Raw genomic sequence first — 25,597 nt, forward strand, 5'->3', positions numbered from 1 at the left:
TTACCCAAACTGTTATTACACATTATCAAATACCACCTTTTACAATATATGAGCTTATAAGAAAATGCTATTCCCTTAAAGACAATTCAGATATGTAACAAACATGTTAGAGCATCGGGATTACTAGGCATTTTAATACAACATGTTGTTAGGCTTCACCAAACAAAGCCACATGATTTTTGTATTCTCAGAAAAGTATGCAGTGCTCTGGAGTAGTTTTCTTTTACATTATGTAAATTAAATGCAAACTGCTTTATGTATTATTGACTTTTCACTTTTACAGAAAATATTAACTTGACTTTGAGGCTTGAAAGCTTTGAAACAAGCCTGAGATTTTTAATGAACATCTTACATTTAAGCAAGTACTGAAATTACATAGCGATTTCTTCAAGAGAAAACAATGAAGTCTCATACTGTAGTTTTCATTGTGGATGAAAGGTATCCCTCTATTAGTCGTATATCCCACAAGCAAATTAAGATGTCCTTTGATGCCTTTACAAAAACCAGTCAATTAGCCAGAAAGACAGACAGACAATTTTTCTTCTTAAGAAGATAGGGGTTGTAGTGATTTATGCCAGTATGAGGCACTTCTGCCAAAATTTAATCAGATTGTCAATCTGATTGAGCAAATTCTCAGGTCTCCATTTAATTGGCATGTTATTTCAATGTTGATCACTTACAGAAAGTCAGCCAGAAATGTGGATATTACACATTCTTAGCAACAAACCACAATATGAATCTCATTTATCATTATAAGAAATAGTAAAAAACCATGGACTGATATCAAAAAAGGTGTTCTTATGCTGCCAAAATGGCCTGGAACATTATATCAGTTTTCCAACATATTCAAAGCATAAAAAAAGATATAAAATGTAATTTAAAAAAAATCAGTAGGTGTCAAACAAAACACCTCAGTCAAAATTTATTAAGCAAAAACTCTTTAGAAAAAGTCCTGAAAACATTTCTAAAATTATGTAAGCAATATAAGAGAGATAATGGAATAACTTAAAGATGCATTGTCAAAAAATTGAACCTCATTTTAGACAGGAATACATTCTGACTAGCAACTCTTGAAAAGGTATATTTTTCAGAAAAATCACAGCACTCTACAGTCTAGCAACTCTGACCAAAAAAATCTCAATAATTTAGACTGCTACATTCTCTGAAATACTAATAAAAACTCTCAGATGGCTTAAAATCATCTTTATTACACAATCATATTGCTCTAAGAAAAAGAAAACATAATTTTGAGAACACTTCCTTCTGCTTTGTTATTTTTGTTTTTCTGCTTTTAGTATGGAAAATTTTCCTGGAACGCTATTTCTGGCGGAGAGTGGGGAGAGCTGTGGAAAGGGGGAGAATAAATTGCATTTTTGTCAAAATGATGAACAGTTTTTCCAATTTAATTATTTAATTGCTCATTCCTTGACATCAAAACTGCAACTAAATTTATAATATGCCTTTTCCTGTTATACAGATATGGACAAGCACAGAACACATATAGCCCTTATGCCCAGCACTGACTGGCAGAAGGGTTCAGTTTCTCTAAGTTCCTGCAAAAAACAAACATCAGTTTGAACTCCTTCTCAGAATCATACCAAAATAAACTACACTGTCCAGGCTCTCAGAAAAAAAATGGAAATCTCACAAATTTACAGGAGAACAGGAAGATGAAAGGGCACTATGTTGGGAGCGTGAGTAGCTGACAGAAAGCAAGCCCAGCAGCTGCAAGGCATGACAGCCATGGTCCTGGCCCAGCCTTCTCCTCTCAGTGACTACTGAGTTGCAGTCACTGTCTTATACCCAATTTACAGTGCGTTGTCTCAGCATGGATGAGTTCAGCTGCTGAGAAAGTTGATCAGCTTCTTAAGAAGGTTATACATATCAGAAGTGTACCTTTTCATTAGAGTGATTTATGCTCCCAAATCAAGGAATCTTCTCCAGCATCCTCTGGTGCTTTCAGTACTCTCCACTAATTTATGTTACTTACCTCAGCTGGTCATCACCACAAGCTGTTCTCTTGGCACTGCCACCTGATAGACTGGCCATCCCCCCTGGTACTAGCCAATAACTAGCTGATGTTCCGTCTGGTCCTCTTTCAAAATAGCTCTTTTTAGACAGGAATCTGCGGCCTGTGTAGCCCTCAATGAGTATTCACAACAGAGGAAAGACACTAGATAAGCCCTTCCCTTCCTTCTCAATGTCTGCAGGATTTCTTCTCCCCAGGAAGGAAAACTATAGCTGTTGAGGGTGCCTCATGAGGGTCCCCTTCTCCCTCCATCATCAAGCACAAATTATTTCCACCCAACTCTTTTTTTCCCCTCACTACTCCCTTAATTTTTAGTATTTTTGAACAAAAGTAATATGAAAAGTCCTTGCTGACATATGAGGAAGACCAGACTCACCTAGTGCCCCTCCTTCTCCAGTGGTTGAAAGCAGACTGGCCTTTCTGAGGGAGCTTCTGGCTAGCCAGTATTCTCAGAAAGTGTAGGGTTGCTTTTTTGTCAGTTCACAAGGGAACGTTATAGCTGAAATTATTGCTTTAAGTCATGAAATGCACACAAGAGCATTTAGACAGATATTCAAGCAAAGTAATTGGTAGCTGACCTGAATTGTCTAAACAGAAGCACAGGCTAAACCTATAGACAATGAAGAAAAGGAGTTGTCTCCAGCGGATCAAGCAAAAGATGTAAATTATGAGCTATCTGGCCTCTGGAGGTATTTACTCTTCTCCCTGGACTACATATAAATTTGGAGGTCATTAGCTTGGTAAGACATGTAGGAGCCATGTAGAATAGCAGCAACCTATGCAGTTTGCCTTCCAGATCATGTGATGTATTTGCAGCAAATGGTTGTGCAGTTCCCCGCGGAGATGTGAGCTGGGTCTATGTATAGTAAAGGTAACAGTGTTTCTCCTGCAACATGGACTGTTTCAGTGATTATATACCAGGAAGTCCTAGGAAGGTAGAAATCCAAGATGAACTCCATTATTAGGATTTCGAATGTTTAATTTAAAATTTTAGTTTAATTTACTTAAAGCATATGCACAGTCTCTAGGGCTGACATAACAGTACAGGAAATAGTTTAAATTACTAACTGGCATGACTAAGAGTTAAATGTAATATATAGCAGTTCAATCCATCTGGATGGTTTTTCCTTTCAGGGTCTTGGTGATACTATATCACAACATGAATCTTTCTCCTATTCTAACTAGATTCTCCACATACCATGCAAGAGAATTTCAAAAATTTATAGTACACCCACACATGCAGATCCTAGCAGACAGTGAATGAACCAAACATGCCTTTGAGACTGATTCTTGTGGTCCACCTGTTTCTTAAAAGTGTGATTTAGTTTTAATTTAAGAAAAATCTTGTTTCACCTAAATTTTCTGCTAGCATCATCAGTCAACACTTCTTTTGAATTAAAATCAATTGGTCCTTCTTATTTTATGTTTTAATTACTTTATATAGAAGGAAGTGAAGTAGAGCTGAAAACACATTGTACATAAATTGCATTGGATCCTGCTGACAGCAATAACAAAGGCATTGGAATATTAAACTCCACTGTTATTTAGGGATATCTCAACACCAGAAGAATATTAAGGTAAATTATATTCTCAAAATACTGCACGAACATTTCCATCTCTGGATTTTTTTCCAGTTGAGTGTTACACAGACTGCTCAAATATTCTTTGTTGTTTTAAGACTATAGTGCGTACACTACAATTAAAGTTTATGACAGAACTGAGTAGATGAAGAATATCTAATGAAGATTGGAAAAATAGAACTAAGTTGTAATTATTACATCGAATTAGGAGCTGAATGTGACTGTTCTGTTTATACTACTCAATGCATCATCTCTAGCAAGAAATTCTAGGTTTTTAATGAAAGTTACAAACTATTTACAATTCAACACTGTGAAACAAGTCATCATTTAGCTCATATGCTACTGTGCCTGTTTCCTGACTGAACTATCAATACCTGCAAGCAGTAGGACCACTTGAAGACATTACTTAAGCTTACTCCTCTTAAAGTAGTCTGTAGAGATCAATATTTCAAGGAAAGAGACATTAAAATTAATTGCTTTACATGAGGCAATTCAATACATGTTCTTTACAAAGGAACATGAATGAAATATGGAGTCAAAGCAGCGGTAACAGTTACCTTCTACTGCTATACATCTGTTTGCCAACATCCTTTCCAAGTGCGGTATCTCAGATTATTCAGCTTACCCAATCAGTTCACAAAACAGTTCTATTTGTCATTATTTCATATCGCTTTAGCTACAAGTATTCATTATGGTCATTATTTGTACAACAGCAATAATTGAATCTGCGGACTGTAATATAAGAAACAAACATTTGGGGCTCCTCTCTTCTGCTTAACACAGGCCATAGGATTTGTTCAAATTAATTACTGCTTGAACTAGAACAATTTACTAAAAGATACCTTTCTTGATTTAAAGAATTTCAATGATGGAAGATTCCATACAAATGCTGAGGTCCAACAAATCAGGATTCCATCTCTAAACTAGAATTTCAATATAAATATATCCTAAACAAAGTATTCTTCTAGCTATTTGTGAATGTGCTGTATATAATTAACACACACCCCTCCTTCCCACTTCTATAAATTCTACTTGGAAAAAATGTTAAGAAAATATTTTGACTTTATAGATCCATTTTGGGCAAATAGGCTTAAATAGTGCTGATAGATACCTTATACAGTTATTTGTTTTGACAAAACAAAAAAGCTTATGCAGCTATTCTCCTTGCAAATTATTTAGATGTGTCACCTGGCCGGTGGTCCACTGCTGCTTTCAAAGTGTTTAGAATACATGCATTTTTCATGGTGTCCCTTACCTGAAATATTATACATAAACAAGCTACAAGAATAAGAAAGAGGAATAGAGGAAGCAGAAAAAAATTTGTAAAATTTTAAGAAATGTAGTTGACAAACTATGTATTTCTCAAGATATTTTGTTTTTGTCTCTAGCTAGGTTTCTTTTTTCTTTGGATCTATTGGCACATTCTGAAGCATCCTGATTTTTAGAAATTAGGACTGATTATTAATCCTTAACAGTGTTAAAAACTAAAATATAAGCTGCAAACCAAAGCACTATCAATAGTATATTCAATTCCTCATTTTCCTTCTTTCCTATTAAAACAATCTAGAGTAAAAGTAGGCCATTCCTGTTTCTTCAAAAGCTAGAAGTTCCTGTGCAAAACTTTTGGACAGGTGAAATAACCCTATAAGCCTAAAGTTAGGCCCATTCTCGATTTGTGTTTTGGGTTTGCATGGCAAGGTTTTGGTAGCGGGGGGGGGGGGGCAAGGTTTTGATAGTGGGGGGCGGGGCACAGAGGTGGCTTCTGTGAGGAGCTGCTGGAAGCTTCCCCCATGTCCGACAGAGCCAATGCCAGCCAGCTCCAAGACAGACCCACAGCTGGCCAAGGCGAAGCCCATCAGCAACGGTGGTAGTGCCTCTGGGATAACAGAGTTAAGAAGGTGGGGGGAAAACCACCATGAGCAATTGCAGCCGGAGACAGGAGTGAGAAGATGTGAGAGGAAAACTTTGCAGACCCCAAGGTCAGTGAAGAAGGAGGGGGAGGAGGTGCTCCAGGCGCCGGAGCAAAGATTCCCCTGCAGCCCCTGGAGAAGACCATGGTGAGGCAGGCTGTCCCCCTGCAGCCCATGGAGGAAGGATGGGGAGCAGAGATTCCACCTGCAGCCCCTGGAGGACCCCACGCTGGAGCAGGTGGAGGCACCCGAAGGAGGCTATGACCCTGTGGGAAGCCTGCGCTGGAGCAGGCTCCTGGCAGGACCTGTGACCCCATGGAGAGAGGAGCCCATGCTGGAGCAGGTTTGCTGGCAGGACTTGTGACCCCATGGGGGACCCACGCTGGAGCAGTTTGTTCTTGAAGGTCTGCACCCCGTGGAAGGGACCCACGTTGGAGCAGTGCGTGAAGAACTGCAGCCTGTGGGAAGGACTCACATTGGAGAAGTTCGCGGAGGACTCCCTCATGGGAGGGAGCCCACGCTGGAGCAGGGGCCGAGTGTGAGGAGTCCTCCCCATGAGGAGGAAGGAGCGGCAGAGACAACGTGAGATGAACCAACTGCAACCCCTGTTCCCCATCCCCCTGTGCCGCTGAGGGGGAGGAGGTAGAGAAATCGGGCGTGAAGTTCAGTCTGGGAAGAAGGGAGGGGTGAGAGGAAGGTGCTTTTGAGATTTGGGTTTATTTCTCACTACCCTAATTTAATAAATGGTAATAAATTAATTTAATTTTCCTGAGTTGAGTCTGTTTTGCCCGTGATGGTAACTGATGAGTGATCTGTCCCTGTCCTTATCTTGACCCATGAGCCTGTCATTATATTTTCTCTCTGCTGTCTAGCTGAGGAGGGGAGTGACAGAGCAGCTTTGGGGGGCACCTGGCCTCCAGCCTGGGTCAATCCACCACAATTTGAGAGCTTACTATTTCAAACGAATTTGCAATCATAACTGTAATTAATAGTCTACAGCATTCCATAAATACTTAAGATACAAATGCTTATGTTAACTACACAAACCACTAGTGTAGCAACTATATGTTAACATAAATCATTTACAAGCAGTTCACTCAAACTTAAAAGAACCTAGAACAAATTAGAAAAAGCATGTTCGAAAACATGTTAGATACATTACATTTTATTAGATTGGTAAACCTGGAGATCTCCCTAGAATAAAGACTGAGTTTATGTATTTAAATAAAACCTTATGAAGTTTTCATGAGCACTTTACAAGGACACTCAATGTATACAGCATGCAACAGGTCCTTTTTTTTTTTTTTTTTTTTTTTACCAGTTTTATTTCTTATTACTAAACTTCTTTCTACTCTGTAAAAGATCATCCTGGCCTGTTTAACATGCCGTAACACATATGAAAAGACAGCTGCACTAATAATACAAGACACAGGCATTTAAATTCATGCCCTCGGTATCTCAATGGCTACCTGCCTTAGCAGCAGCACCGCATCATGTTAACTGGCATTACTGGAGCTCCAGAACAACCTAAAAGTCACTCTTGAAATCCCAGTGTGCAAGGGGATGACAATTTTTGTAGCCTGTGCTACTAATAATTTGTTTAATCTTCAGGATGACAGAAAATAACTTTCCTTCCTCTTGGACAAATGCACAGCAAAAAGACACCCTCTTTTGTCAACTCTCTTTTACAGTTTTGACTGTAAATTCATTGGGATGTCTTACATGTGGGAGCAGGATCACTGATGACAGTGGCATACTGTCCCTGGCTAGATCTTTACTATTACACAACAGTAATGCAGTGGATTGAACAAGTGTAACGTGTAGACTTTGACCTAAAAGACAAGGAAGTTACATGGAAACTTGCCTCCTTAAAAAGAAAAAGACGCTGCAAGAAACCAGCATACTTTTCATTGGCTTCCAATTTGTTTCTGATGCTAACTCAAGGTCATTAGAAAACAAAAACGAGAATAAAAGTTCCACAAAATCAGTGAAGTGATTAAATTAATGAAACAGGGTTGGCAAACAGACTCTTGCTTTCTTCTTTAGGGGAAAGACAGCGTACATGATTTTTCTCTTGTCTAGTGGCTTGTGAAATCACTGTTTCTTATTTATAGTGCTTAACCTTCAAAGAAATTAATGGAGAACAAGTGAAGTAAAAATGGAGTTCTAATACCGAGCATAGTGACAGTGATGGGCAATACAGACCACAATAAAAACCACTGAGTTTCTTAGCAATAAAGCCAAAAATCAAAGGATGGAAGAAGGAGATATGCTCTCATAAGAGAAAGTTTTTGATTGATTTCTTTTGTTGATTTTGTAGCAGCTGCATTTAAAAAAAACACAACAAAACAAAACCAAAAAAACCCCTATACCTGAGGGTAGAGTTTCTCTCATCCTTTCACCCAACACTGAAGCTATAAATCAAAAAATGCAGGTTTTGCTTCCCAATCTCATAGTTTCAAAAATGTAAATTGAGACTGAGCTCAAAGGTGAAAGGTTGAAACTTGTCTTTTGCTAAACAGCTTGACTTTACATAGCTGTTAGAAAAGTAAACTAAAGGTACACGAGTATTTCATCCCCTGCTTGCCTCAACATACACAAATCTGTTTATCATACATTTTTACTATAACAAGTTTTAAACCTATTTTATATCAATATTGATCAAGCTATTTTGAATGACTTTCAGATTGAAATACTGAAATTGACTTCAAAGTAAAAAAAATTGCATTTTTACATGTGTATACTTTTTACTGTGTATACACAGCTTTTTGCTTAACAGCTTCCATCAATTAAAATCCTGTAGACTTATTGGAGACCAGCTGTTCTCATTTGTTATGCTTCAGTAGACAGGGACTCTGTGATTAAGAGTCCTTGTTTTTCTGCAATTTGTAGTCTCTCTTGTCTTCCTGCTCATGTACTGTTTAATGAGATAATCTCAACACTGACATTACTAGTTCTATTTCTGATTTACTGGAATAATGCCCAGAGTTTATTGTGACAGAAGGAAAAGAATCCTAAATCATTGCATTGGATTCTGCTTGAAGCTGCCATGTGCCTGGGCAGGAAAGGGGTGGTGTGGTTTCCAAGAGACAAATGACTTACTGCAACAGAATGGGTGCATGTTTTTCACTGCTTTAATATATGCCTGGAAATCTAATGCAACAAAAGGTCAAAGGACAGATCTGAACAGGACTACGAAAGATGTCTCGAAACTCAAATTTGAAAACTTCAAAATATAAAACCACAGAATTCCCGTAACTATACTATAGCTGTAGCGAGCTGAAAATTCCCACTGATAATTTAAGACTGTTTATCCTGTCTGAATTTGTTTAAATTTTAAAAGACATCTTTTTTAGCTCTTGTCTAATATGAGTATGTATGATATGAAGTAGATGATGCATATTTGTATTACAGTATTGGACTTCTCATTTGTTATGACTAAAGCTGCGTGCATATATTAAATTTTGCTATCCAAACCTGGCCTTAGAGCAATTTGGCAACACAGCTGCTATGTGAAAACAACATAACACGTTACCCTGTGTTTTCTCAAAAAAGCAGAAATCTACTGACAAACATGCTTTATTTTCTACAAAGCATTAGAAACAACAAGCACACTGCTTAGCGCACGAGCTAAAGTTTTGCAGCATATAGCAACATTATGTCTACTGCTAAGAGCTAAAGGATTTTTTCTGAGGAAAGAAAGCAACACGCAAGTTACTCAGGCAGACAATCAGAGGTGGCCAGGTGACATAAAAAATTAAGTAATTCAGAATGTGTATACTATGCTAATGTTGTTACTGCATATTTTAAAGTCTCATTATGGAAATAGAAGCTTTATGTACAGACCTGTGTAAAAATAGATCTTAAGTATCTTAAACAGCTCTATTTGCCTTCAGATAAGGTGTTTAGCAAACAGGTGTAAAAAAAGATACTGTGGCATAATGCATTTAAGAACATTTTTAATTGAAATGAAACTGAAAATAATAATATTGGCAGAACTCTGGTGGACTAAAAATTACTTTGGGGAAAGACACCATTAAAAAAAGAACACAGATTCTTATATTCAGATCCAACCTTGAATTTAAACAGAGATCTTTTTAATATTCTAGAATGAAAAATATGACCAGGACTTCTGTAATTATAAGAGAGTTTATTGCATCATGTACAGATTAGAAAACAAGTATTTCTAATAATTGTAGGGTCTAGATATTCCTGGAAATGGCAACCAAGAAACTTCTCTAATAAACAGTCAATGAATCAATAAAAGGTGATGTTATTTTAGAATAACATATATCCCGGTGTAATTTAAGCACAGAGAAACCAAGCTAGTTTTAAACTTGCCAGCTTAAGTTCTTGCAGAACTTTCTCTGCAGTGGCACCATCTAGGATTGCATTAAACGCCCCTCCCCCAAGAAGGTAAGCATAAAAAAATTAAACCAGATAGAAATAAAGTTAAGCTGTGTTGTCCTCTATGCTGCTATGACTGTAATGTTAGTAATAACTGCTCAAATATACTTAAAAATATACACTAAGGTTTTGAGTTTCCGAAAGGACAAATTTTGAAAAGTGATGGTAAAATAGGGAAGGTAGGTTTACCAAACATAGGCTATTCCAGAATATTCCAATTGCAGGAAATCTAGCATATGTCAAAATTAAATACAGCATTTATTAAAAAAAAAAAAAATTACTATATAATTCTGGTTTTAATGTCTATTTTCCACTTGATTTTACTGAAAAAGAAATATTTTACTGGATATTTGAGGGATTCTCAAGTATTAGTTTTACAGCTGATCTTGGTTCTAATGCTAATGAAATCTCTTAGGGACACAATATTACAGAGGAAGGACAATCTGCATGAGTGCAAGAAATAGAATGAAATTAAAATACAAAGGGCAAGGCCTCAAAGTTCAAAGAATAAGGACTTCCACTTTAGGGTTGGAACCCCTCATACAGAAGTGATGGAAAAAGGTAATTTCAATTTCGCTTGTCTCATTTTGCTTCCGCTCTTAGAGGATTGCACTGCAAAGCAGCACATTCCCTGCTAGCTAGATATACATCAGTGAAGAAGTGTTATAGGTGTATTAGTCAATCACAGCAAGCCCACAAGCACTGATAAGATGAAGCCATGTAAAAGGAAGATGTTATTATGGTATGCACCAGTAAACATATTCCTGCAGAGATTACAAAAGAAAATGGTAATGTCCATGCCCACAGCACAGATGGGACCCTATCTAGAATATTTCCTTGCCTAATCATCAGCTCAGCGAGAACTGATATGAGAAGAAGGGCCAAAGAAAAGAAAAGGGAATGAAGACGCAAATTTATAAAGGAAAACACAGAAACTTGATTTTTGTAGTGAAAAAAAAGAAGGAAAAAAGCAGATTGTGAATGGATATGAATGAGCTGTTTAACTGCAAATAAGAGACGAAATATTTAAAATGCATGACAATGTGGAGACCAGAATATCAGAATAAATGGGTATAAAAGCGCCATAAAAATAAATTTCATCTTGAAGCCAGAAGGTTTCTTGCCATCAGAAGGATGAAATAAGCATGGAGCAATTTTCCGTAATAGGAGGAGCAGCGGACTTAAGCTTGAATAGTTATATGATAGTGTCACAATCTTGACTGGGAGGCCATTGCATGCGGAGGAGTTAGTGATCCACACAGCAGTTAACCTGAGCAGGGGCAAGCCTGTGCTGGGCTGATGTACACAGCAGCCTTCAGGCTTGTAACAGAGAAGCCTCACACAGCTCCAACTTGGTGACTGCATCATCTGCGTGGCCTTGCCTTTATCTAACAGCGCAGCAGGAAGTTTTAGTGTGAACGTCCTTTCTGTTTAAGAGTAGCAATAATGAATACAGCTGTTTTCTTATCAGAAAAATCCTATAATAACTTGAAGGACCAAAATGGGATAACCCTATCTATGGATGGGGTCTGCCCAGCCTGCTGGCTGGAGGCCTCTTTGATGCTGCAGAACATCAAAGCAACTTTGATGCTGCAGGTTCCCAGCATCTACAGGGATGTAAGATTATCTATACTGTTCTCTAGTACTTGACAGTGCTAGCTCTAATAAACAGCATTTTGACCTTATAGAGACCTTATAGAGTCTGAGTGCCTTTCTTATGGGATCATAAAGGACCAGCACCTCTATGCAAAACATAGTCAGCTTGTTCATTATGTAAAAGGAGGTATAGGAGTTGTCTGGTCTGCAACTACAGGGAACTAGACTGAGGAGCTCCCTTCAGCTCAAATCCACTAGAAGGTCCACATATTTAAGATCTATTAAAAGAAAATCTCAGGGATTATGTGAATTTTCATTCTACTTTAGTGGAATTCCATAATCTCATAAATCTATCAAATCAAAACTGCTGATTCTTGGTATCAACGAGCTAATCTATATTTTGTATTTTTGCTCTTGATTGTTTAGCTAATGCCTGTTGAAGAAAATAAACCAAAACACTTTGCTAGACTTCTTTTAATGACCAAGACATTCATCATTTCAACTAGGTTGCATACTGCCCTTCCAGGATGACTGTATGGCTCTTAATGATCTTACAGGTCAAGTGTACTAAAAAATTTTCTGTAACATGATGCAAGACCTGAAAAAAGAATGTAAAGTTGTAATTTTTTTTTTTTTTTAAAAAAAAACAGAGGAGGCAGAGGTGTGTGGTAACTACATGACCATAATTTGGGTCAGTCTCACTGGAGAGACTTTGTATCCAGTCTTTTGTCTTTCTGAAGTGCCATTTGACAAAGTTCGCTTTCCTGCCCTGCAGTACTAAGGCTCAGCCCTATGGACCAGAAGTGTTCTTTATGAGCTTCAAGAATCTTTCCAAGCTCAATAATTGCATTCAAACAACATTAATTTGTTACTGAAATCACTAAGCATCATTCTTTCAAAAGTGACAAATGCTGATGCAACACCACACCACACACATTTAATATTTACCTTACATGTTAGAGGTCTGTGCTGTCTTCACGCTTGGCAATACACTCTTGATAAGATGAAAGAAAAGAAGGTGCACAAGGAAGTTTTGTAAAAATTTCTTCAACATGTGGAAACAAATGCCAATCAAAAGCATGCCTTCTTTTGCTTTCCTCAGTTTTTTCCATCATCAACCTGAGAAAGTTTAAATCCTTTCCACAAACCATCTCTCAGTGTAAAAGATAGGCAGGACTGCATGGTGAAATATTGCTTTGTATCTGAATTCTGTGGTTCTTTTGAACAGCTAAATGCTGCACCACACCACGTAATCAGAATCTATTTTGTGGTATAGCATGGCTGTGCAACTGCACTGAGCCTATGAACTAGTTTTCACGCTTGATGACAGACCTCTGACTAATTTGAAAGTATATAAACAATACAGAGTTTGCATTTATACAATATTAACCAGAAGGCTCATTTATGAGAGGGCAATCACAGGAATTCTTTGAACAGCCAATGAGACATAATCTTAGTAACTCACAAGTCCCTAGCACACAAGTAAACAGATACAGGTACTGCTGAGACTGGACAGCCAGTCACCAGGATTAATTCAATAGTGTCCTTCTGTCATTTAGATGAGGTAAACTCTTAACAACAGAGGATACAAAATCCTGCAAAGATACAGCAAGACAGATAGACAGAGATACAGCTGCTCTCAGGAAAGAATATAGACCAACACACAAAAGTCAAGTCACCAGATCCAAAAATATCCATTTTTTCTCCTTGCTTCCAAGCATTACAGTAACAGTCTCAAGCACCTTGTTCAAATACTGCAAAATCTCAGATATAAGAGTCAAGTTTCTAATTAAGTTACAGCTAACTGAGATCATTGCTTTAAAGGTCACCCACTTAAAAGGCTCCTCTTCCTCTGTGCCAGCATGGCCTTAACACTAAAGAAAGTGTTCCAGACCAGAGCCCCAATGCCAGTTATACAGATTTTGTCACCTGGTGATTCCTCTGCAGAAGGGCACTTACGGTACTGCTACAGCATCGGTACACAGCACTTGCAGGTGGATTTAAAGACCCAACAGAATTTGTACACTGTGTTCATGTATTCTGAGTATAAGTCAGTGGATAAAACCGTTGTAGCACTGTAGGCTCACTTGGAAGATGCCAGTCAGCACTGGCTAAAAGAAAAGGAGAGCTATCCCACATGTCAGTCAACACAACTGAATTAGCTGAGCTTCAGAATAACAGATGAACCCTATTCATATGTGAAACTAATGCACGCAGGCCTACAGGACCTGGATTTCACACTGTAATCCTTGCTGGTTTTTCCTACCCCGGTTGCACTAATCTTAAAGAGGAAAACTATGTAAACTGCTATATATTTAAAGCTATACTTGCTGAAGTCTGCTCTGTGTGTATTAAAAAAAATTAAGGCCTATAATAGTTTTCAGTAGTTTAGCTTAATCCTAATGTTCCTTGCAGCAGATACAGTGCCTAATTCCAGTAGCTGAGTTATTTATTTTGCCTAAAATGTCTACTAAAGATGAATCTGGCATCTCCTATGACATCAAAGAAGGAAAAAGAGGGATTAACATAAGGAAAATCACCATAATGTTATCCTTCAAAAGTACTGAAAAGATTCTTATGGAGTATTTCCAGAGGTTACAAAGTTTTATCTGTGCTTCCTATTTGTAAATGAAACAGAAAATGATACATTATCAACCATATGCTACTGTCAAGTCAAGCATGTCTTTGAGTAACCATGTTATCATTACAGCTCATGGCATGGGGCTGACCGCTGAAATACATTACTTACATTTATATTTTCTTGAAGGTTCTTAATGCATTGTATTACATTCCAATTATAGCAATAGAAATTCAAGATGATAACCTTATATATTTTGATACAAGGCAAACCCATAATTTGCTACAAAGTCCAGGGCATTACACTGTAGAACAAAAATATCAGTTTGCCATTATGTCTTATTCTTCAGTGTTCCTTCTACACTTGCTCCAAAGAGACACTTAGTAAAGGAGCAGTGAATTATCAGAGACAAGTTAATATTGTTAATACTGCATTAGCATATCCCAGAATTATTTGAGCAGTGCTACAATCTTCTAGGAGACAGCTTGTCACCAAGAACATACCATATAAAATCAGTTACAAAAGGCAAATTAGTTTAACAGTAGGTCAGAAGAAGAAAAAAATAAATCTGGAGAGGTTGTAAACTATGACCTAATGGCTACAAAAGTGCATTTTGTTAGTGAAATATTATTCATAAACCATTTGGTGTCTTAATACTGAATCCTACAGGATAAGTGAAAGATAACCAGTGTGCTGCAAATCTATTTACAAACAATTTGTGTTTGTATTTAAGAGTTCTTTGCTCTTTATGTCTATGTTGTTACCAACATCTGAAAAAAGAACAAACATGTTTTTGACTTTTGCGGGAGGGAATATATGTATACGCTTGGGGAAATTTGACTCAAGTAGTTGCATAAACATATACATAAACACCACTAAGAGCAGATTTTAGTCCATTACCCTGCAATCTTAAATGTCAAGAAACAGAAGCAAATTGCAAATTAAACAGTTCAACAATATCAAGACTGATGCACTGAGTAATAGCCAAAGACTTAAATAGCATTGATCCATCTAACAGAATCTAACAGCTGTATGGTTCATGCATCAAATATTTTAAAAACTCAGAATAAACTGATTCTACAGAAAGCTAATTAATTGAAGTCAAATTAATCAAGAATCTGGACTAACAGAATGATCTTCCTCATCAAAAGCAGATAAAATATCAGAATTTCAAGTAATTAAGTGCATTATAGTGCATCACTTCATGAAATAAATCTGCCAATTGTTCAGAAAAAAATATATAAACCAAACAGTGTACCAAGGAGGCAATTATACTATATGAATAAAATTGCAATATTTATAAATCCTCAAGAGAGACATGCAAATAAGAGAATTTGAAGCAGCAACACGCTCCATTTTCATAGGTAAACTGCATCTGAATAATTATGTGTTTGGCTCTGTAAAAGCTGTCTAAATCTAAAATTAAATTAAATTATAAGTGGTCTTCTTGTAAGAACTAGCCTTTGACTGTCTAAACACTTCCATGTATGGCCTTGTTCAATACCTGTTTTCTGAAAACATGCATCAGTATTTTAAAATCTATTTTCTGTCAACAAGCATTTCTCCCCATTTAAGAAATATCAAAACCAACTCATTCATTGGGTCACAAACTTAAAACAAGAGAAAAGAAAGAATCTTTCTCTCTACAGTATGATTCTTGCTTTCCCTTAATCTCTCCCTGCAAGAGGAGAGGGTGAAAATATTTTAATTTTTTGTACTGTTCCAACAGTAAAGAAGACATTAATTTTTGGAAGATGGATCTTTGAATTTCTTGAAGAAAATCAATTTTGATCTTACTGCTTTATCATCCTTCCAAATTCCCCTTATATCCATTTTGCCATAAATTTCTTATAGCTAAGGCAACCATTATTTGCTATTTCTCTGAGCATCACAGAATTTGTAACTTCGGTGCTCAAACACAGAATGTATATTCAGAAAAAAAATGGAAGCTCTCTTTTAGCCTTAACTCTGTTAGGCATATATACAGAGAAGCATATACATACATATATATAGCATATATATATAGGCATATATACTGTTCCAGATTAATGAGAGGGTTAATGAGGGTTTTAGCCTTATGTTTTTGCTACTTGCCCAGAGGTTTATGCTGAATTTTACATACTAAATGTGTAATCAAGCTTAGAAAACTGAAAGTTTTCTAAAACCCCAAAAACTTAGGGCAGTTCTAGAGAACCCTGAGAAGAAAAAGGTCTGCCTACAAAGTTATTTCTTCATACTTCCTGAAAACTTTTTTAATTTAAAAGTGGGCCTACTTTTTTGACAATACCTCATAGTTTTTGATATGCTAATAAAAATCATTTAAATGGAAGTGATCATACCAGTTACTTAAAATATGCATAAAAGAACTAATAGTATTTTTTTTACTCACGACATACTAGACTTTGATAAAAGGCAGTACAGCTATGCATTTGTTACAAATAACTACACCCTCAGATCCTTTTTAAACCTCAGTTCAAAAATGTCATTACACAATTTGGTTTTATGCCAAGGTTCCTAGTATTCTAAATAACTTGCTTCCAAATATTTTGCCCCATGTTTTAGACTGTCAGAAGAAAAAGAAAATTTAGGTAAATGTGATGACAAATGTTTTGTTCTCAGCAAAACCCAAATGTGTGTGAGTTTATTTTATCAAGAAATTCTGATAAAATTCTGACCAAGATACCACGTGTCTCTCTGAAGAGAATGACAGGCAAACAGACACTGCATTCTTATAAGTATTGATTCCTTAGGTTGTATGGAAGGTTGCTGGCTGGGAGAGCTAGACCAAGATGTACTGGAATAACTTCTACAATATTTAGATTTATCACTGACAAATTGTGGATAATGTAACTACTTGACGAGAATATCAAGATTCAAATTTTTCAACATATGTAAAATGATGACTTACTGTCAAGAAGTAGCTAGCAAATGTACATATAATTTTTCTTTTTCAACTTCCCTCATGCAGTCCCAAACCACTTGATATGCTTTTGCTACACGTTACAAACACCCTGGAATTAGGATGTATATTTTCTAAATTATTACATAGTACTTCCCACAACAAAACTTGCAACTTGGTGACATTTAAGTGCAAAGATGATGTGTATCTGAATAATAAACAACAAAGAAAAAGTCTATTTCCATAATAATTTTCAGGTTTGCGGCAGCTAAAGCTTTGATGAGCCTGTTTATTTCATAGGTCTGGCAAACTACTGATATCTTTCACCACTGCACAAGCAAATATATAAATTTCTAAAAAAAGTTGCTGCACCTCAAGAAACACTGAATATATATACTAAGAGAATTACAATATCACTTCCAGTCAAAACCATACTATGTATTATACCTATGTTTTCAAATTTCAAAAAAATCCATCCCAAAGATGAAATACAGAATATCTGTATTGCTCAAGGATTGACAAAAAACCCCCAACTGCTACACTTAAGTACTAAACCTTGTTCTTCTGACTACTGACCTAATTCCTTAATAGAAACATGGACCTTTTTCTTAATATTAATAAAAGTGTAGCATTCAAGTTCCATAATATTGTAGCAGGTTTTACTTGGGTGACTAAATGCAGATTAGAGTTCTAAGCTTCTGTTTGAGTTTGAAAATTATAACCACTCATTTAATCTATTATCAGTAAGGATTTCAAAATTTAGTACTGATAAAGTAAAATTTTGATAAACAGTCTCTGATTCATTTAGCATTTACCATAGTTTCCCACATTCACAATTTATTTCTGCTAAAATTCCAGTATTTTAAGAAAATAAAACCCTTTCAAGGTAGCGAAAAGTATTATTTCCCTGATATAGCCAGCTGAGGTACTCTGGCTAGTACTGAACAGCAGATCAGCCAAAAGGATCACAGTGCTTGTGTCTGGTCTTAAGAAAAACACACACATTACTGTTCACATTGGCTCATAAAAATAGAAGATAAAATGAAAAACATTTTGACAAAAAGTAGATAAAATTTTTCTAGTTTGAGAAGGCTGCAGAAAGAGAAAGTGAAGTTTTTGTTCTGTGGAAACAAGACTCAAACAATGGAACAAAAAATTGCAAGACAAAACTATATCCTCCTTTAGAAAGGCAAACTAATAAGCATGTATTATTAGAATCTGGAAAGCAAGTTTGGGGTTTTTTATTATTATGACATTTTTATTTTGTGTCATATAGTCTTACCTTTCTCTGTTAAATTTCAGAGAATGTAGGATAGCTGGTCGTTTCTGTCGGAGATTCCACAAATGAAGTGTATCATCTGCACTTGCACTGACCAAAGCACCCTAAAGCAGACACAAAATACAGCACAACATATTACTTTTCTGCAGATTCTCTCATATTCTTAAGTGATGCTTACTGTTAATGATTTACCTGTAGAAAATGATATCGTTTATGAAAAATGGTTGCTTTCTTCTAGAAAAAATATATTCTACCATAAATAATAGTCAATTTGAATTGATCTGGTAAATGTGAATATTTTTATTTAGTACAAGATCAGCCAAAGTTAAATAAAAATTCCATCAATTTAAAATACAAATTAAAGCTTTGTACCAAGGTTATACATGTGAGCTCTCACATATTTCTACATAAGCATAGAGATTAACAAAAAGGAGGACAGAGAACACTTAAAAAGGTGAGCGTGGAGGATATAACTAAAGGAAAAAGGGATTAGTGCACACACATACACACAAGCGGCAGTGCCAAGCACTGTCATATCAAGACAACAGAAGTTTCAAAACCAGAACTGTGAAAAGAAGATGCAGATAAGAGAGTAGGGACAGGTAGCAGAGGGAGAGGACGTAAGAAGAACTAAGAGATGTAGACAAAAGGACAGTGTCTTTATCACAGTCAGAAATACTCTGAAGACTGGTTCTGCTTCTGGTGCCCCAAAAATGGACATCTTCCAAGGTCCAGACCTCTATCTGCCTGCACAGCTTGAAGTGAACTTATTCTACCTCCTTCTTACTATCTTTCTCTTCACCATGGAACAGTGATGCCATGTGAAAATGGACTGCAAAGGAAGCTCTCTACTGCTGCTGTGGTGGTTTACTACATTTACACCTCAGATCAGGTCTAGTACAAAGGATCTATACCTGTGTATTACTATGGCAGAGAGGAACTAGATATTGCCAAAACAGAAGGCAACGCATAATTCTGAGAAAGGGCAAGAATGTAACTGAAAGATCAGATCATACCAACTATGACTGACCGATAAACTTCTCTTTTTGCATCTTCAATTTCCTTCCTAATCCTAGCAACTGTTCTTTTCAATGTTCACACATGCAAATGAAATTTATGAAGGTGAGAATTCTCTAATACAGTGTAATCTATGCTTTAATTCTCATGTCCCAAAGAGTTTGGGCCAATCATAGAATCATAGAATGGTTAGGGTTGGAAGGGACCTCAAAGATCATCTAGTTCCAACCCCCCTGCCATGGGCAGGGACACCCTCCACTAGACCACGTTGCCCAAAGCCCCATCCAACCTGGTCTTAAACACTTCCAGGGATGGGGCATCCACAACCTCTCTGGGCAACCTGTTCCAGTGCCTCACCACTCTCACAGTAAAGAATTTCTTCCTAACATCTAATCTAAATCGACCCTCCTTCAGCTTGAACCCATTACCCCTTGTCCTATCACTACACTCCCTGATAAACAGTCCCTCACCGTCTTTCCTGTAGGCCCCCTTCAGGTACTGGTAAGCCAGAGAGAAGCTCCACCACAGAAATCAAATTAATCCTATGTATTAGGGGTTCTGCTGGTCACCTAATCAAAAGAAAGAACACTGATTCAAGCCTTGGCCTCCCTGTTTTCATCCCTGCCTTCCTCTAAAGTATTCCACTGGACTAAAGTTTCAGTCCTGCCTCCTCGGTTTCTGTGGTTTGGGTACTTTCTCCAAACAGGTGTGGAAAAAAATAAATATTTCCTGGGTTTAAAAAAACCACAAAACTAAAACTCTTTCCTTGAGAAGCTCTCATGAGAAGATCTCCATGCTTAGAAAGAGGACTTGAAACTGTCTACAGTATTTTCTTGTATCACGGGAGAAAATTAATTAAAACTGAACTATGACTAGCTCATACTTTGGCCAAGTTATGAGGTTCTAGAAAAAAACCCAGATTTATATGCTCCAGAAACTCTTCTTGCCTATTACCATCTCCAGAGATCTTCTGCACAGAGCATGCTATAATCTGTCACTGTTTTTTCATGTTATCTAAACTTGATTTTGATAGGCCATTTACAAAAACTAAACACACTTAGTTTTGTGATTGCTTTTCCTTGCTTCAAGTAGTAGCATATCCCCAACTATTGAGTTTTCAGCCAATAATCATCAATATATTTCCATAGAAAGTCTTAGCTCATTTATTAATTTCTATCTGAAACAGGACTCTGCAGTATATTTAATAATTTAATGGATTTTACACCTTCCTGCAGACATTTATATATTGCCTGTCTTTTGTTCAGTATTTTATACTGATGTATATGAAGGTAATACTTTTCCTCTGGATGTACACCACTTGTTGGCACAATTTGTTAAGGTGAAAAGTTATATCACTCAGTTACAATACACTAATTGACTTACTTATTCAACTAAATTTATACTGAAGAATCAAAGTAAATATGTCCTTACCTCATTGATTAAGAACTGGAGCTGCAGGACTGCAGCACCACTTTCATGTTGGCAGTAGCAATCAACACCAGGTCTGCCCAATCTGTTGCCATCAAAGTCAAGGATTCTAACATTCCTGTTATCACCAGAAGTAAAGAGGGAAAAAAAAAAGAGCTACCAATTAAACTCTAATTAACCTTTAATTAACCTCAATTCTTCTTGCTTTCTGTAAAACAAAAGAATTCATGCTGACTTTCCACTGTTCTAATTAAAGTACCAACATCATCAGGCTGAAACACGTGCAATTGTGAGTGATCTGTTCTTGCCCGGGTTTTTTTGCCTGTGAAATAAAGTACATGAATTAACACAAAAATTCAGCAGGATGCATCTTAAATTTCTTTTTATGCATTATTGGTTCATATAACACATGAATGCATCTGGGTTTTCTACTAATGAAGACATTATAAAATTAATAATTTAGGACTAAGGTCAGTAACACAGTTCTGTAGCAGGCTTTCTTTTTTAAATCTGAGAAAATGCTTTTTAGAGTGAGTCATTTAACACTTACATAAAAGCTCACATGTAACTATCGCTCTCTGTCTCATCAACAGAAGCATAATGCAGTGCCATGCAGAGTTACCTCAGTCTAGCTACCCTCCCGATCCAATCCCCAGTATGAGTGAGACCACAGTTACACTGCTTCTGGCGACCCAGCTAGTTCACTTGGAATCAACATCGACACACTGCTTTACAGCAGTATCTTCTTGTCCAGGTAGATCATGAATGTAGCTTTCTAGCTGTTCTCTTTCAGTCTTTTTCTCTGCATGCTAAATTGCTATCTCCCTAACTTAGATGATGGCCTTTCCCATCTGAGTCAAGAGACTTTAATGAGAAACTGCTGTTCCAGAAAGTTACCAAAGATAAAAAGTAAAAGAAAAGAACAATATGAAATGTATTATTAAAAACCATGTTGTATGGAACAGGTGAAACACCTCCATATGTATTCAAAACATCAAGATTATGATCAGAAACAAGATTTTACAACATAAAGCCCTATCTACTTGTTATATATGATCATACTAGCATATTGTAAAATCATGAACAAAAATGCCAACTCTCCACCTATACTGCAGGCAAATGTTAGAATCTTTACTTCCCCTTTCAGAGGTGAAGAGACTTGCAGTAAACTATTCTAAAATTGGCCTCAGGGAAGTAAAGACCACGGATTAGCAAATTCGAGGGTTAAAATTTTGAAGTATTAAGTAATTACTTTTCCAGTGATTAAACAAGTAGTTTAATGGAGACCACTGACCTTGAGAGACCTGAGCTCTACTCCTGACTTTGCCAACTGGTCTACTGGACAACATTAGAGAAAAAAAAAAGTATCTTTTCGTCCCTGTGCCTTCATTTCCCTATTTGTAAGCTGGAGATAGTGTTTTACAAAAGAATAACAATATCTCCTTTGACAGTGATCTCAGTGTAATGGTATCTACAGATGAAAAGCTGTGTATAAAACATCATAACTACATTACAGGACAGCAAGGTAGAGAAAAAACTTAAGTATTTGCCACTTGTTCCCAAACTGTACTCCTGAAGACCATCATAACCAAAACAATAATAAAAACCTGTGCATCATTTAAACTATTTAAAATGGACAATAAAGCTACATGGTAGTCTAGGATACTTTTTAAGGATTGATGGTAATCCTCTGTCCATTTTGAATGACTGCTCTGCGGCACTCTATATTGTTCCCCACTACTTGTTGTAAGGTGAGAGGAAGCCAGACTAGTACCAAAACCAACCAATCAACCAACCCACTGGGATTTCAAACTGAGTGGTAGTTTTAACAGGCAAGTGTTTCCATTTAACTTGAACTTTGTGTTCAGTATAAATACTGAATGGTGCTAGCTAATGATAGTCCTTAATGAAAATTACACTAGCAATGCCCTGATTAAGTGGCTGTCACCCTTCAGCATCAGTATTATGCTAAGTCAGTTTTCTAGGAAACATCCTAACAAAGTAGATTATTTCTTTCAGCATACCCCAAACAAACATAGCACTCTCCAATAATTCACATTTATTTGCATAAGTGTTCATCCTGAAATACTTCACAAATTACTAAAATAAGAGAGAAATTGTGCCGTCTGCTTCAGTCTGGCCAATTGCCCTAAAGTAAGGACTGATGCTTAAATAGCAGCATTATCACTGACTGATGGTGGTTTTCAAATATGGTGAGGTCCTTCCAGCAGAAGGAGCTGAAGAGATATGATGACTTGGCACATGTTCTTGGCACTTTAGCCCATCTTCTGCAAATTCTGTGCTTTGTTGCCAAGCATGGAGAAGTACAACCTTGTCTTATCATTTTTTTTCATACCGGTGCACTCTACCAGGACATACAGCAGAAGTAGCTACAATACAGGCTTTGGACTGAATTTATTCTTCTACTTTTGCTTTTTTTATTAAATAATGACTCTGCTATCAGGGAGAGTGGAATACCTCTGAAGATATTAAAAAGGAGGACTAATACAGATACATCTGAATACCTCAAAAGAGACATCATGGGTTTCAAGGACAAAAGCCAGTCACTATCTTCTCTCTCTTATCAGAATGCTGGATCTCCCAGGGGCCTTCATAAACATGCCAGTTTATCTTAATTTATACATAAAAGGGAAAAAGATGAAAACTAAGTCTGGATGTCTGTTGGGATCCAAAGTGAAACAAGTAGAATCAGAATTATGTGCATCAAGCAGTGAACGTGTGACAGTAGTAACATTCTAACAGAGCAATGTTCTTTCTGAAAACAACATTTAATCCTGGTTTTAAGATCTATATGTGTGAAATAGGATATTTTGCTCTGTATTCACTTGTATGTGACAGGTCTTCATAGACTATTTCAACGTCCTGTTATTCCAAAGCTTATCATTATTTTGACCAAAAAAAAAAAAAAATCAGTTGATCAGTTGTTAGGACACTTCATTTTAAGTACTTAAATTCAGCTTCCAAGATGCAGATTTCCATGGCAGTATAATACATTATTAACAAAGAATTTATGCTTTCATGTCTTGGGCCATTCCATCACAAGTTAAAGAAAATTTCCATTTCCCAGTATTACAACCTGATTCAGATTTTCTCTCCAAATCTTTTTGGTCATTTGTGTAAAGATCAGTTAATATTTATGTGATATTCTCATGTCATATCCATACTCACTGTATCTTGAATGCCTGATGTCAGAGCACATGCATATGAGGATATGTTTTACTGGAAACCAAAGTTGCCAGTGAATAATTACATACATAGGAGAGGTATCAATGGGCAAAGCTTTTCATAAGCATGATCTATGACCAAACTTTCCACAGCATTCCACAACTTTCTTGTTCCATGACTCATTTTTAATATGTGATACATACAGATTTGATGTCTCTCATTCTTCTCAGAAGTGAGTACTAATGCAATCTAAAGACTTGAAAGTTTTGTGTGTTCGCTGAGAACCAAAAGTGCAGATATTTTAGAACTGACTCCTAGAGTTGAGACCACTGTTACCTGCAGCAGGTATTTAACATTTTAGGACCAGAACATCCAGAGGTAAGACATGTTTTTCTTCATTAAGATGGGTGATTCTTTAGTAGTGTCAGATCCAAGTGTTTTCAGATTAAATCTTTTTGCAATAACAAGGGCTGCACTCTGATTTGTTCCTCCTTGCAAGGCAGAGGAACTGAAGACATGGTATCATAAAAGATCTCCTGCCAAGGCATGCCAAGCAGCTAACAAATATCCCCTGTCAAGTAAAAACTGTTAAATTACATATGGCACCTTTTTCAAAACCAAAACTCTTCTGTAGAAGAAAATGACATCAAGCTATGTAAATAAGCAACTGTATTTTTTTTCCCGACTACTTAACTAACTTCTTCCATGACTAAAAACAATCTATGTACAGAAATGAACACTAAAGTAAGTGGTTATAATTATTAAGCAGAAATCATGACCTCGCATCCACTGTTTTATTAAAAGACACACACAGAAATGGGCAACATCCATTTATAGCCTCTCCTTTAAAATATTTGGGAATTGTGGGGTGCTGCAGAAGTAGCATTGCTGCTTGAAGGAGTCCTGTCATCTGATCTACACTCACTGGTACACATTTGAGTAGGAATATGCAGCACCCTAAGAGCAGATGTTTGTGGGCTGGTGTTACTCCATTATATAAACCAACTATAAAATTGATTTAGTGTGTAACTTGAATATAGGACAGCTTTTTCTTGCAGAAGATCTATTCCACTGAGTTGAGTGATTTATCAGTTTAAAAAGCACCAGCATATTTAACTAAATCATTCAGTAATAGAATGGTCAAAGGATTCATCCACACCATTAACCAACTAAAACAACCAGAAGGTTAGTCAGTTATATTTGTGTCACAGGATGGATTTTGTCAAAAGACAACAATTATGAAAACATCATCTTCATCATCTAGATTTGCAGTTCTGAACACAGCTACTTTCAGTTCCTGGAATAACATAGTTTTACAGCTCCTTCGTGAAATTTCTGTAAGTCTCACATACATTAATTTTCTGTCTATGAAGGAGAGTGCATATTCTGGTACAAATAAATGCTACAGACCCAGGTTTTGCACTTCAAACTGAGGGTTTTTTCTCTTTCCATGAGATATTTTATCTTCATTTAAACATTTCAAACAGCAGAGAATCCATGATTTCTGAAGTATACTGCTGCAGTGTTTAGTTATTCTGACTATTAAGGATGTCATGCTATATGTAGAATCAATATATTTAGCTTCAGTTACAAGCCTTTGGATCTCATTATGCCTTTCTATGCTAAATTAAATAACTTTCTATTAGCAGAAATTGCCTGCTTTAAAACGGTGATCAAGCTGTATCTTA

General features: G+C 36.6%; 1 protein-coding gene across 6 annotated transcripts in view; it reads right to left on the bottom strand.

Annotated features, from left to right (window-relative positions):
• STXBP5L (syntaxin binding protein 5L) overlaps positions 1–25,597 on the bottom strand; it is a 207,096-nt gene that overhangs the window by 115,348 nt on the left and 66,151 nt on the right. For all 6 annotated transcript variants that reach the window (XM_054813652.1, XM_054813650.1, XM_054813651.1 and 3 more), the window contains exons 3-4: positions 20,727–20,808; positions 18,282–18,382 (exon numbers count right to left, since the gene is read on the bottom strand). In XM_054813652.1, coding sequence (XP_054669627.1) covers positions 18,282–18,382; positions 20,727–20,808 — 183 coding nt within the window. The remainder of the gene's footprint in view (positions 1–18,281; positions 18,383–20,726; positions 20,809–25,597) is intronic.

This window comes from Grus americana, chromosome 1 (genome assembly GCF_028858705.1).
Source record: "Grus americana isolate bGruAme1 chromosome 1, bGruAme1.mat, whole genome shotgun sequence".
Lineage (NCBI taxonomy): Eukaryota > Metazoa > Chordata > Aves > Gruiformes > Gruidae > Grus > Grus americana.